This window comes from Talpa europaea (genome assembly GCF_964194135.1).
Source record: "Talpa europaea genome assembly, chromosome: 1".
In the NCBI taxonomy this organism is placed as follows: domain Eukaryota; kingdom Metazoa; phylum Chordata; class Mammalia; order Eulipotyphla; family Talpidae; genus Talpa; species Talpa europaea.
In genome coordinates this window covers 158,362,354-158,375,256 of record NC_140073.1, presented here as the reverse complement: position 1 = coordinate 158,375,256, position 12,903 = coordinate 158,362,354, and the positions used below count along the sequence as shown (strand labels likewise).

The 12,903-nt window shown below is 72.2% G+C and overlaps 1 protein-coding gene across 7 annotated transcripts in view; it reads left to right on the top strand.

Moving 5' to 3' along the window:
- Positions 1-1,446: 1,446 nt before the first annotated feature.
- Positions 1,447-12,903, top strand: part of KIF1A (kinesin family member 1A) — a gene marked incomplete at both ends in the record, with an annotated part of 31,290 nt that continues 19,833 nt past the window's right edge. For 4 of the 7 annotated variants that reach the window (XM_084254881.1, XM_084254880.1, XM_084254879.1 and 1 more), the window contains 20 exons: positions 1,447-1,552; positions 2,382-2,458; positions 3,043-3,222; positions 3,314-3,379; positions 3,657-3,835; positions 4,210-4,321; positions 5,129-5,206; positions 5,510-5,575; positions 5,903-5,920; positions 6,168-6,243; positions 7,272-7,350; positions 7,624-7,766; positions 8,829-8,962; positions 9,067-9,146; positions 9,379-9,454; positions 11,007-11,086; positions 11,377-11,483; positions 12,073-12,156; positions 12,568-12,748; positions 12,822-12,894. In XM_084254881.1, the coding sequence (XP_084111007.1) occupies positions 1,447-1,552; positions 2,382-2,458; positions 3,043-3,222; positions 3,314-3,379; positions 3,657-3,835; positions 4,210-4,321; positions 5,129-5,206; positions 5,510-5,575; positions 5,903-5,920; positions 6,168-6,243; positions 7,272-7,350; positions 7,624-7,766; positions 8,829-8,962; positions 9,067-9,146; positions 9,379-9,454; positions 11,007-11,086; positions 11,377-11,483; positions 12,073-12,156; positions 12,568-12,748; positions 12,822-12,894 (1,995 nt within the window). Of the gene's footprint in view, positions 1,553-2,381; positions 2,459-3,042; positions 3,223-3,313; positions 3,380-3,656; positions 3,836-4,209; positions 4,322-5,128; positions 5,207-5,509; positions 5,576-5,902; positions 5,921-6,167; positions 6,244-7,271; positions 7,351-7,623; positions 7,767-7,915; positions 7,943-8,828; positions 8,963-9,066; positions 9,147-9,378; positions 9,455-11,006; positions 11,087-11,376; positions 11,484-12,072; positions 12,157-12,567; positions 12,749-12,821; positions 12,895-12,903 lie in introns of all 7 variants that reach the window. The other 3 variants (XM_084254878.1, XM_084254876.1, XM_084254875.1) reach the window with 1 other exon arrangement.

The following is a 12,903-nucleotide window of genomic DNA, read 5'->3' as shown; positions in this document are numbered from 1 at the left end:
GGCTGTTGGGGCCAGGAGCAGCGTCCATCCGTCTCGTGTCCGCCACGGCCTCGCGGCCCCACTGGCTCCGGCACGTGCCCGGCTGGCGGCTGAGGGGCCCTGAAGCCGGAGGCTCGAGCCCCGCAGCTGACAGGGCAGCCAGCGCCCGGGACACCTGCCCTGGCCGTTGCCTCCCCCTTCCTGGCTTTCTGCTGGGTCAGCTTCAAAGTCTCCACGTTTCCCTTCTTGCGGGTAGCGGGTCAGTTGCACCTTCTCGCCGGCACTCAGCAGGGCCGGCCCTGCGAGCTGCGTCCAGGGCCGCTGGGAGGGGGTGTGGCCGAGTCCTGCCCCCTCAGAGCGTGTGCGTGTGCGTGTGGCGTGTGCATGTGCCCGTGTGCCCCCCTTGCGCCCACTGTCCCCTCCTGTCCTCTGACTCTTTGGCACCTGAAGACCGGGGCCGGGGCAGCCGCTGCCTGTGGCGCTGTGGGGGCTTCACTCGCCCCCGGCAGGTGGGGTCCCTGGTTCGGCAGAGACTGCTGCCCCCTGGGGCTCGCCCGGTGCCTCGGCCCCTCCGGCCTGCTCGGCTGGGCTCCGACGTCCAGGCATCAGGCTGTGAGGCCCCCAGGTCCGAGAATGGCCCGGCCTTAGGGGACCCGGGACCCCGAATCTCTGGGCCGGCTTCCCCGTGGCCCGGCAGTGGCTTGGCCTGGGGGCACTGCAGGTCCCGGCCATCACAGCGGCCACGCGGCCCCACCTGGGGCACCCAGGACCAGGTGCCTTGGCCGAGAGCCCGTGGGGGCTCTTTGCTCTCTTCAGACCTGAGGCCTGTCCATTTCCTCCCGTGTGCTGGGAGTGTCACTGCCCCCCCGGCCCCCCAGGGCTCTGTGTTGCCCACTCCCTGCCCAGAGCTGCTAAGGCCCCTGAGTGTCCTGTGACACCTCCTGGGCCGGGCCCCTGAGGTCTCCTCTGCCATGTGTCAGGCCTGGACTCCGGACATGGACAGTTTGGGAGTAACTAGGGTCGCTGTAGGGGGCCCCTCTTTGTTCCTATTTTTCAAAATTCTCATTTGCCAAATTCCACTGGAAGCCCCACGCGTGGGAATCGTGTGGACGACGCAAGCAGCTGCCCACCCCGGCCCTCACAGGCTTCTCCCTGGGGCCATGTCCAGGGCCGCCTGGGGTGGGGCCCCTCTCCGAGAGGGCGCCCCGGGGTCCCGGCCGGGGGTCTTGCGGGCACACAGCTCAGGCCTCGCCGGCCGCTGAGCTCCCCGCTCTGGCTTCCCATGACGCCGGCGCGGGCTTCACGGCAGCGGCGCCCTCCCCAGGCTGGGGCGGGTGTCCGGCGGGGTCAGCGGGGGCGCCGTCCTGCCTCTCTCGGTGCCTCCTGACTCACGACCCTCTCTCCCAAGGTGCCTCCCCGCTGCCCGGGGCTCCCGCCGCTGAAGGGGTGACCGAGAAGACCGCGGAGATGGCCGGGGCCTCGGTGAAGGTGGCGGTGCGCGTCCGCCCCTTCAACTCCCGGGAGATGAGCCGAGACTCCAAGTGCATCATCCAGATGTCGGGGAGCACCACCAGTGAGTGGACCCGCCCCCCGCCCCCCCCCCGCGGCCCCTCCACGCCTCAGTCTGGGGGCTCCAAACGGCGGAAACGTCAGCGCTCACGGGGCTGTGGGGCAGTCCCAGGTCAGGGGCGGACAGGGCCAGCGCCCGCCCGCCGCCCCTCCCGCCCCTGGGGGCTGCTGCCCTGGCCCATTCTGGGGCCCAGGGACCCAAGAACACAGCAGGAGCGCCCCCTTGCCCCGCTGCGGTGGGCTGGGGCCGCCCAGAGCCTGGGCAAAGGCCAGGTGGGGGGGGTGCCTGGAGCCCGGGGCGGAGGTTGAACTTGGCCACCGCGCTTGTTTCTGAGGCCGCCACCGCGTGGGCCTGCGTCCGTGTCCTGGGAGAGCGGGGCCCGGGGGGGGGGGCCGGGCCTTGCTCTGGGAGGAGGCACGGGGGTGACCCCGGGCCCGCGAACAGGCCTGACGGGCAGTCCCGCCGCCTCCTGCTGCCTCCCATCCCAAAGGCCCCGTCACCTCCCTGGGCTGCCGGACCTGGGGTCTGGGCCTCGAGTCTAGCCGGGCAGCCCTGGGGAGCAGGCTGGACGCCGGTGGCTGCCCATGAGGCAGCTCCAGAGAGCGGGCGTCTCGGCTTCTGGGGCGACGCCTGAGGTCCCAGCATGGCGACCCCCCCCCCCCGGGCCTGTCTGCCTGGCACCCCCCTGGAGGGCTGTGTGCGGGGCCAGCAGCCGCAGACCCCACCACACGCCAGGCCCCGTGGCCTGGGTCCTGCACCGCTGCTGGGGGCTGGCTGTCCCACGGGCCCCCGGCTCAGCGCCAACCACCGCCCCGCCCCGCCCTGCCCGCAGCCATCGTGAACCCCAAGCAGCCCAAGGAGACGCCCAAGAGCTTCAGCTTCGACTACTCCTACTGGTCGCACACGTCGGTGAGCCGCGCCGCCGCTGCCCGGAGTGTGGTCGGGGGCCTCTGCCCCTGGGGCGGGTTCCGGGGCCCCGGTGTGTGCAGACACCCCGAACCCAGAGGGGCCAGAGCCGGGTGCCCTGCGGCCCCTGCTGCGCCCCTGGGAGACCCCGCTGTCCTCCCTCCCGCCTCCACCGCCCAGTCCACCCCCTGCCCGCCCCCAGCTCCTGACCTTCCAGAGAGTGCCCAGTCCGGACCCCCAGTGCCGGCCCCTGCCTGAGCTGCCTTGGGGGCCTGTCTCAGGTCGGCCGGGGTTGCTGCTCTTCGGGGCGGTGCCAGCTCCTCCCCTCCACTTTGCCACAAGCCCTGGTCAGCAGCGCCCAGCGCTGTGCTGGGCCTCCCTGGGCTCGGGCCCGCCCTCCGCAGCCCTGCCCGGCTTCTCTGGCTCTGAGCCCTGCGGCTGCTCCCTCTGCGGGGACGCCCTTCCCCTGCTCGCCAGCAGCCTCGCCGCCACCCCTGCCCATCGCCCGCGGCCCCCGGGCCGCGCAGTCCACTGGGGAGGCGGGGCGGGGGGGCCTCCGCCACACCCGCAGCGCCCGCTCCCCGCAGCCCGAGGACGCCGGCTACGCGTCGCAGAAGCAGGTGTACCGCGACATCGGCGAGGAGATGCTGCAGCACGCCTTCGAGGGCTACAACGTGTGCATCTTCGCCTACGGGCAGACGGGCGCGGGCAAGTCCTACACCATGATGGGCAAGCAGGAGAAGGAGCAGCAGGGCATCATCCCGCAGGCACGCGGGGCACGGCGGGGCCGGGGGGCGGGGCGGGGACCGCGGGGCGCGGCGGGGCGGGGCGGGGCCTCACTCTGCCCGCCGCCCGCAGCTCTGCGAGGACCTGTTCTCCCGCATCAACGACACCACCAACGCCAACATGTCCTACTCGGTGGAGGTAGGCCCGCGAGGCCGTCCCTGCCCTGGTGGGCGCCCTTGGCTCCGGCTCCCGCCCGCCCCCCCAGCGTGACCCCAGGGCAGGCCCGGGATGACCAGGGGAGGGGAGGCCGGGAGGCCGGGCCGCTGAGTCCCGACCGGAACACTCTCGGGGCCCCACCTGGAGGCGGCCCTGCACCCCCACCTGGGGGCCCCGGTCACAGCCCCAGCCCCTGCCTGGGGGGGCCCTGCTGCAGGTCCCCGGCCCCACCGCGGCCTCTCATGCGCGTCCACCGCAGGTCAGCTACATGGAGATCTACTGCGAGCGTGTCCGCGACCTCCTGAACCCCAAGAACAAGGGCAACCTGCGCGTGCGGGAGCACCCACTGCTGGGCCCCTACGTGGAGGACTTGTCCAAGCTGGCCGTCACCTCCTACAACGACATCCAGGACCTCATGGACTCGGGGAACAAGGCCAGGTGGGTGTGGCCCGCGCCTGTCTCCCCAGGACGCCCGTCTCCCTGGTCGGTGGCGGCCCGGGCACCCCTTGTATGGGCTCTCGCCTCCCAGGGCTGCTCCTTCTGGGTGGCTAGCTCCGCCTGCCCCCCACCGCGGGGCCCGCAGCCCAGGGGGCCTCTGGCAGCTGCGGCCGCGCCCGGGGGACCCTGCTGGGCTTTCTGCAGAGGCGGGGGCGGCCCCTGGGGCTCTGAGGCCCACGGGCAGGAGCTGCTTTGGGATCACGGCCCTGGGGCGTGTGAAGCTGCGCCTGCTCCCCAGCTACGCGTGATTGGGGGCAGCAGCCCCCAGTGCCTAGACCCCCCACCAGGTGACCGCCTGTGGCTTCCGTCCCCAGGACCGTGGCCGCCACCAACATGAACGAGACCAGCAGCCGCTCCCACGCCGTCTTCAACATCATCTTCACCCAGAAGCGGCATGACGCCGAGACCGACATCACCAGCGAGAAGGTGCGTGTGTGCGGGCGGGCGGGGGGCCGGCGGCTGTCCGGGCCTGGAGGCCGCCTCGTGTCTGTGTGGGCCGGGGTGTGGGTGGGCCCGGGGCAGAGCACCGTGGCCCAGGGTCCCCTCGTTCGCTGTCTGCTGAAGGGTGGTGGAGACTGGGGTACACGGGGACATTTGGTGGCCCTCCCAGGGCAACGGTGGGGTGGGGTGTCTTTTGAGAGGTGACCCTGGCCTTGGTGTTGGCTGGCAGCAGAGCAGAGGGGGCCCAGGCCCTGGGCTGGAGCGGAGCCTCTGGGTGGGTGCCGGCATCTGCGAGCACGAAGGAGAGGTTGTGCTGGCAGGCAGTGCCCAGCCTGGTGCCTTCCCCACAACTGGGCACGCTCAGGGGCCCTGCAGGTGTGTCTCCTGGGGCTTCCGCCCAGGCCCACGGTCTGGGCTCCCCAAAGGCGCAGGGCGGCACCGGCTTCTCCTGCTCATCCCGTCTCGACCTTGGCCCGGGTCTCTCTGACCGTGCCCTGCCCCTGCCCTGCTGTCCAGGTTCCCTCTACACCTGCTGGCACCAGTGACACCATGGCCAAGGTGCCTGGGAAGGGGCAGCTGGAACTGGCAGAGGAATCTGGGCTGGCTCCTGGGCGTCTGCCAGCGCCCCCTGCCTGCCACACCGGGCCTGGGGCTGTGGCTGGGGTGTCCTGGCCTGGAGTGTGGGAGGGCACTGCTGTCAGGTCAGGGCAGCTGGGGCAGGCTGGGGGTGGCTCCTTGGTGCCTCTTGCCAAGCCCCCAGCCCTCACCTGCCTGTGCCTCGCCCGCCCTCAGGTGAGCAAAATCAGCCTGGTGGACCTGGCCGGGAGCGAGCGAGCCGACTCCACGGGCGCCAAGGGCACGCGCCTCAAGGTAGGCTCCACTCGGCAAGGCCCCGGCCCAGCTGCTGGGGGGCTGGGCCCCAGGGTATGCCTGGCAGGAGGCTGGGGGCTGCCAGAGACCAAGCCTGGACTCCCGTGCGTTAGCAGGGATGGAGGCCCCAGCCAGCTCCTCGCCTGTCTGCGTGTCCCCGAGACAGACACGGCCTGGGGCACCCCGGGCGGGGCGGGTGGCACAGGGGGCACCTCAGGCAGGGGCGGGTGGCGTGGGGGAACCACAGGCTGGGGGGCTCGGGCCCAGGGGCATGCTCAGGAGGCCCGGGCCTCTCGCCCACAGGAGGGGGCCAACATCAACAAGTCCTTGACCACGCTGGGGAAGGTCATCTCCGCGCTGGCTGAGATGGTGAGCTGGCGGGGCCTCTGCCTGGGCCCTCTCTGGGGCGGGGAGAGGCCACAGGCCAGAGATGGAGGAAGGATCTCCTGCTGCCTTGGGGTCCTCCCTGGAGGATGGGGGTCCTGGCCCCGGCAAGGGGCTGGCCAGTGTGTGGTGTGGGTAGAGCTGGCCTGGCCTTAGCGGTGGCCGGGCTTGGTGGGCGGGTCTGCGGTGGGGGCGGTGGGCAGGGGGGCGGCGTGGCCTCCCACGAGAGGCTCCTGTGGAGGCCGCAGGGACCGGCGCGCCCCCCGCCCCGCCTCCCCCAGATCCTCAGGCCCTTTCTCTTTTCCTTCCCAGGACTCGGGGCCCAACAAGGTGAGCCGCCCGCCTCGCTCTGGGGCCGGGGGGCAGCGCCGGGAGCGGGTGGAAACATGAAGTGGAAAAGCCCAAATCGCTCTACACCGGGATGGGTCCGCTCAGGGGCGGGACGCGGCAGGGGCGGCCCTGGCTGGGCGCGGGCACTAGGCGCAGGGGACACCGCGGGAGAGGGTGGCCCCCCGCGGGCCTCTGCCTGCCCCGCCCCTCCCGCCAGGGCTCAGGGGGCTCTCCACGTCCCCTGCAGAACAAGAAGAAGAAGAAGACAGACTTCATCCCCTACCGAGACTCCGTGCTGACCTGGCTCCTGCGGGAAAACCTGGGTGAGGACTGGCAGGCCACCTGGGCGCCCGCCCGCCCTCCGGGCCCTGACCAGCAGGCTAGGAGGCAGGCCTGGGGCCCATCTGGGGGCCGGGCCCGTGACTGGCAGAGGCAGCAGGTCAGCGAAGCAAGTCTGTCGGCAAGCCTGGTCCAGGCCTGGCCCCCAGGCCAAGCTGCCTCTCCTTCCTGGGCCTCAGCCTCCTCCCGCGTGATGCCAGTAGCCACACGTGCCCACTGGGCTTCGGGGCCGCCGTGGGACTCCCTTCCCGTGTCTGAGTCCTCAGGAGGGGCAGGGAGCTGGGGCTGACTGGCCCCACTGTGGCTCCCTGCCCATCGCAGCTGGAGGCTGACTCCAGAGGGGGTCCTGGGCAGAGCCACGGACACATGGCCGGGCCTGCCCCTCTCCTGCGGGCGTGGCTGAGGTGTGCAGAGCCCGGCGGGGCCACCCCATGCCCCAGGGCCAGCCTGGCTGACTCCCAGCTTGGGCCAGCGCGATGCTGCAGCGTGCATCCGGGGACGGGGCCGCTCCCGGGCAGGGAGGGCCCCCACCACCTTCCTGGGCCCCGGCCTGGCCTCTCACTAGTGCTTCGCAGTTCAGGTGGGGTCGCCAGAGCACAGGTCCCCCAGGCCAAGCACGCGAGGCCGCTGTCCAGCCCCCAGCCCTTGGCAGCAGTCACCCGATAGGGCCCTGGGCTTGTGTCTGGACACAAGGCTGCCTGCCGTGGCCTCCACGTGGCCTGGGCCAGGGCCTGAGCACTGCCGGTGAGGCCAGCATGGAGGAAACTGTCCTGGTCTTGCAGCCAAGGCCATAAGCTCCCTGGATTCTCCTCTTTTGGGGGAGCTGGTGTGAAAAGACAGAGTATGGGAGAAAAACACCAACAGGCCTGGGGGGACGGAGGCCAGCCCTGCCGTCTGTGTTCACCTAGCAGGCCCATGACTCAGTTGACCCCACGGGGCGAGCACCCGGTCTGAAGGGGGGGCGGTGGTCAGGGCTGTGGGAGCGGGCGGGTGTGACCACATCTCCCCATAGGCGGGAACTCGAGGACGGCGATGGTGGCGGCCCTGAGCCCCGCGGACATCAACTACGACGAGACACTGAGCACCCTGAGGTGTGTCCTGCCCGCTGCCCGCACTGGGGCCCCGGGTCGCCTGGGACCCCGGGCCCGCCCCCCACCACCCCCGGGTGCACCCGGGGGCTCAGGCAGGCCGGTGCCCCGAGGCAGGAGAGCTGGCCCCGAGGCCCCGGTCATCGTGGGTTTCCTGGCCTGTGGTGCTGCCCGCCTCGGCCCGCCCCCGGCCTCGGTTTCCCCGCGAGGGTGAGCCGCTGCCGTGTCCCAGGCTCTGCCTAAGCCCGGCCCGCTGAGGCGCTGCTGCCCCACCAGGTACGCCGACCGGGCCAAGCAGATCCGCTGCAACGCCGTGGTCAACGAGGACCCCAACAACAAGCTGATCCGGGAGCTGAAGGACGAGGTGACCCGGCTGCGGGACCTGCTCTATGCCCAGGGTCTGGGCGACATCACCGACAGTGAGTGTCCGGCCCCGTGCCCAGCCCCGGTGGTCAGGGCCGCCTCCCGCCCGCGGTCAGGGCCCTACTGTGCTGTGCCCACCCGCGGCGGCAAACCTGTTCTTCTGTTTCCGTCTCTCCCACGCCTCCCGCGCCTCCCACGCCCGCAGCCAGCACTGTGCCCGGAGGACCCACATGTGTGTACCCCGCTGCCCCCCGCCCCGCCCTGCCTGGCCGCCTGCTGCCTGCCTGCAGCGGGGCTGGGGCGGGCCTGGAGCCCAGTGCCCCCGGGTCGCAGGGAAACCGAGGCTGCGGGCCCAGGGCCGCGCTGATCTAGCCGGCTGACCGCCCGAGCCGGGGATGGGAAGGTCTCTGTCCCCGTTCCTGGCTTGGCTGCCCCCACACCCCGAGACTCCCCGGAAATGCTGGGGTCTCCCAGCGCCCAGCCGGGTCTCCACTGGCCTTGGGCCTGGCTCCATGGGGAGGGCCGCCCCTGTGGGCTGAGGGCACCTCGGTCTCCCCAGCGCCCCCCGCTGCTGCTCTGCTGTGTGCCTGCTGGCTAGGAGGGGTGGGGGCCATGCCCGGGAAGTGCCAGGCAGCTCTGGGGGCTCTTGGTGCACCCCATGCTATGGTGCCCCAGGTTTGCATAGCCTCCTGCGGGGAGGAGGGGCATCCTCAGGGAACCCACAGAGCACCCCCCTCCGGCTCTCTGGGCCGAATGCCCTGCTGGGCCAGGTGCGCCAGGTGCTGTGGGTTGGGGGACAGGTGCCCCTGGGGGGGTGCCGGGCCCAGGCGGGGTCTGCTGCAGGGGGCCTGGCGGTGCCTGTGGCTCAGGCCCGAGACAGCAGGAGGCTGGGGGCGGGAGGAGACGCAAGGGGACCCTGCCGGGAGGGGCCTGCATGTGCTTGTCCTGCCAGGCTGCACCGCGGCGCTCACCCCGGCTCCGCTTGGCCGTCCCTGGACCCCCTAGCTTCCCCCCTCCTTGCGCTCTCCTCTCCCGCTCCTCAAACCGTCCACTCCTTCCCTCCTGGCCAGGGCCCGTCTGGCCGGCCAGCCTGACCCCAGCCCATCGTCTCTCTGCAGTGACCAACGCGCTGGTGGGCATGAGCCCCTCGTCCTCGCTGTCAGCCCTGTCCAGCCGCGCCGCCTCAGTGTCCAGCCTGCACGAGCGTCTCCTCTTCGCCCCGGGCAGCGAGGAGGCCATCGAGCGGCTGAAGGTGGGCGGAGGACGGGTTGGGGTGGTCAGCGCGGTGGGGACTCCGGCCTGGCCCGGCCCCCACCCCCCCAAGGCCCGGCCCTCACAGCCCGCGCCCGCTCCCAGGAGACGGAGAAGATCATCGCAGAGCTCAACGAGACGTGGGAGGAGAAGCTGCGGCGCACGGAGGCCATCCGGATGGAGAGGTGGGCCTGCCGCCCGCCCGCCCCGGCTGCCACCAGGGGCCGTCCATGCCGAGCCTGACCCGCGGCCGCCCCCAGGCCCACGCATGTCCCCACCCCGGCCCCGCCTCTGCCCGCACGTCCCAATCCTGGTCCCGTGTCCCGGCCGCGGACGCCTGCCTGCCTGAGCAGAGGCTCTGGGCGGCCTGGGGGGCAGCCTGGGGTCCCGGGCCCACGCGCGTGCTCCCACCCCCAGGGAGGCCCTGCTGGCGGAGATGGGCGTGGCCATGCGGGAGGACGGCGGCACGCTGGGCGTGTTCTCGCCCAAGAAGGTAGGCCCCGCCCCGCCCCGGGCTGTGGGGGGCGTGTGGACCAGGCGGTTGGGAGGCAACGCGGCGCCTGGCCCCCCAGGTCTGGGCTGGGGACACTGGGAGACCCCGAACGCCAGGCTGGGTCTCCGTCACCACAGATTCACCCTGGCCTCAGAGATGCCCTGGGCGCCAGGTGGGACACTGAGGCCAGGCCAGCCCTCCCAGAGAGGCCTCTGCTCCCACCCAGGCCTGGCCTGGCCACCTGACCAGCCGCCCAGATGGGGCTCACATTCGGGGAGAATTCTCGGGGTGATGCTAGTAGCCAAACCCCACCCCAAAGGGCGTCAGACGCCTAGAGTCCTCGACACTTGAGCTTCAAGTCAGGTGGCCTCCCTGGCGGCGATGGCGGCCTGCCCTGCTCCCAGCCCGCCCCCAGCCCCGCAGCCTGGCCTTGTCTGGAGCAGAGGGCATCTCCATTTGCCAACCCCGGAGGAGCACGTAGGGGGCCTGTTGTGCCAGTCGGGACCCCAAGGGAGGGGCTGGCGCTGGTGTCCCTTTGGCAGGTGGCTGTCCAGGATGGGCTGGGCTGCTCGGCAGAGCCCCAGGTTCTCCAGGTGGGGCAGCACTTGCTGTGGCCCAAGGCAGGAAGGGGGTGCCTGGGAGGCCCCCGGGGCCACGAGGTCTAGACCTGCTGCCTTCACACGCCCCCCCAGAGACTCTTGTCATGGGAACGGGCAGGCCTGCCCCCCCAGAGGGGGTGGTCCACCCCGCACCCCGCTAGCTGTGGGCATGGCTCCCCTTGGGCACTTGGCGCCCGAGGTGGCTGCTTCACTGGCGGCAGGGGGGGTTGCTGGGGACCCCAGGCCCAGGCACTGCCCAGGCTGGACGAAAAGCCCTGGGAACCCCAGGGACCGCCTCAGAGAACTTGGGGTTCCTGGGGCCCTGAGAAGCACTCAGGCGGGCTGGGATCTGCCCTGTGGCAGGGCCCTGGCCTGCATGTCGGGAGCCCCGAGACCCCAGGGAGCAGGAGAGCATGAAGATGGGGCACAGGCAGCCCAGGGGCCACCGGGAGAAGGGCCCCCCGACCTCAGGCCTTGCTTGAGAGACCAAGGCCAGAAGGATGTGGGCATCTCCCAGGGGAGCCAGCGGGTCCCCGCAAGCTCTCCACACCCCCAGGGCCCAGCCCTCCCTGTGACGGCAGGCCTGCTGGAGAGCCCGCTCCTGGCCGCCCTGGTCACACGGGGCCCTGGGGCCAAGAGCCGGCCTCCGCGCACGTCCAGACCCACCACAGCTCCCAGTCCCGGGGCCACGTCGGAGCCCAGGCCCAGAGCCGCGACGCCCGGCCCCTGCGTGCTGCGCCCTGGCCCTGCCGGCACCCAGCGGTCCCTGCCCAGCGTCCTCATCCCCCCTGGGTGCCCAGGGGGCGTGGCAATGGGAGAGGGGGCACAGGGGCCCTTCGAGCCTCTCCTTCGCGTCTCCAGTGTCTCCCTAGCCCTGGGTCTGGCCCTGGGGAGAGGTCAGAAGGCCAGTGGGGCTCCTGCTCCCCAGAGAGGTGACCCTCTGGTCTCCCCAGACGCCGCACCTGGTCAACCTCAACGAGGACCCACTGATGTCCGAGTGCCTGCTCTACTACATCAAGGACGGGGTCACCAGGTAGGGGTGGGGTCCGGGGAGGGGCAGGGGCACGGGGGCGCCCAAGGAGGGACGGGAGGGCCAGGGAGAGGGGCCCAGGGGGTCAGGCCAGGAAGGGGCCCGTGGGGGGCTGGCCCAGGGAGGGGGCCCAGGGAGGGCCGAGTCCGGCCTGCTGGGAGGTCCCGGCCCCCACGCTTGTCCTGGAGCAGTGCTGGGCCGTGGGCTCTCCGGCCAGCCTGCCCGGGTGTCCCTGGAGCAGGGCCGTGGGGCCGCAGGGGTGGGCGTTGGGTCACCGATGGCGCCGCCCCCAGGGTGGGCCGGGAGGACGGCGAGCGGCGGCAGGACATCGTGCTGAGCGGGCACTTCATCAAGGAGGAGCACTGCATCTTCCGGAGTGACTCCCGAGGGGGCGGCGAAGGTACTCGCCCCAGGGTGCCGCGCTGGCCAGAGGCCAGCCTGGGCTCCCGGGCACCCCTCCCTGCTCCCCAGGCTGGCCGATCCCCCAGAGGGCAGTGCCCGCCCGGCGGGCAGGTGGGACCAGCCTGAGGCCGGAGAACTATCTTTAGCTGACCCTCTCCTGGAGGCCGTGGAGCCGCCATCTGTCCACTCCTGCCTGTGCCCTGGCCCCGTTATCCATCTCGCCGTGACCGTGTCGGCTGCCATCCCAGGGCCGGCCCGGGCTCAGAGTGGTCCTGGCCACGTCCCACCATGGGGAGGCCTGCGTGGCCAGACCGCCTGGGAGGGTGGACAGAGTGGCATGGGGCCTGGCCAGGGCTAGGGCATGCTGGACAGTGGTGCCCACAGGAGCCAGGGGGTCAGGCCCGCGCAGCTTCTCTGGCTCCGTGTCTCATGGCCTATGCCTGCTGGGTGCCCCCACTTCCCTGAGGCCCCAGGATCGCCAGCAGTCAGGGAGCAGCGGTCAGGGAGTCCTGGTGGGGCCCACCCGGGGGGCCGGGCCTGCAGGCGGCAGCCCCTCACGGTCCCCTCTACCCTTCGCTGCCCGGCAGCCGTGGTGACGCTGGAGCCCTGCGAAGGGGCGGACACCTACGTCAACGGCAAGAAGGTCACGGAGCCCAGTGTCCTGCGGTCAGGTGCGTGGCGGGTCGGGCCCCGGGCCTCTGACCAGCCCCACGCCCCCCACTGGACACCAGGTGGGGCTCTGGGCAGGACCAGCCCGCAGTGTGGCTCCGTGGGGCTGCCTGCTCTGAGGCTGGCAGACCCCGCCTGGGAGATGCCCCGCCGCACAATTGGGGCTCTGCTGCCAGTCGCGTCTACTCGTGGGCCGCCACCCTGGCGCCTGCCTGTCACCTGTCCGTGCACCTGTGAGATTGACCCCAGGGGCTGGCTCCTGCCATCGCGGGCCGCGGGAGGGGTGCAGCTGGAGCAGAGGGCCGCTGGGGACGTCCGGGGCCCCACTTGCAGGACAGGCCTGGCCCCCGCCTTCCTCCCTCGTGCCTGAGCACCCCCAGCCCGCGCCCCCCAAGCCCGGCCTCTGCCCCCAGGAAACCGCATCATCATGGGAAAGAGCCACGTGTTCCGGTTCACGCACCCAGAGCAGGCGCGGCAGGAGCGCGAGCGCACACCCTGCGCCGAGACGCCCGCCGAGCCGGTGGACTGGGCCTTCGCGCAGCGCGAGCTGCTGGAGAAGCAGGGCATCGACATGAAGCAGGAGATGGAGCAGAGGTGCGCCCCGCCCCCGCGCCCCGCCGGCCCGCGCCCCCGCCGCGAGCCCCCCACTCACGCCCCCGGCCCCCAGGCTGCAGGAGCTGGAGGACCAGTACCGCCGGGAGCGGGAGGAGGCCACCTACCTGCTGGAGCAGCAGCGGCTGGTGAGGCGC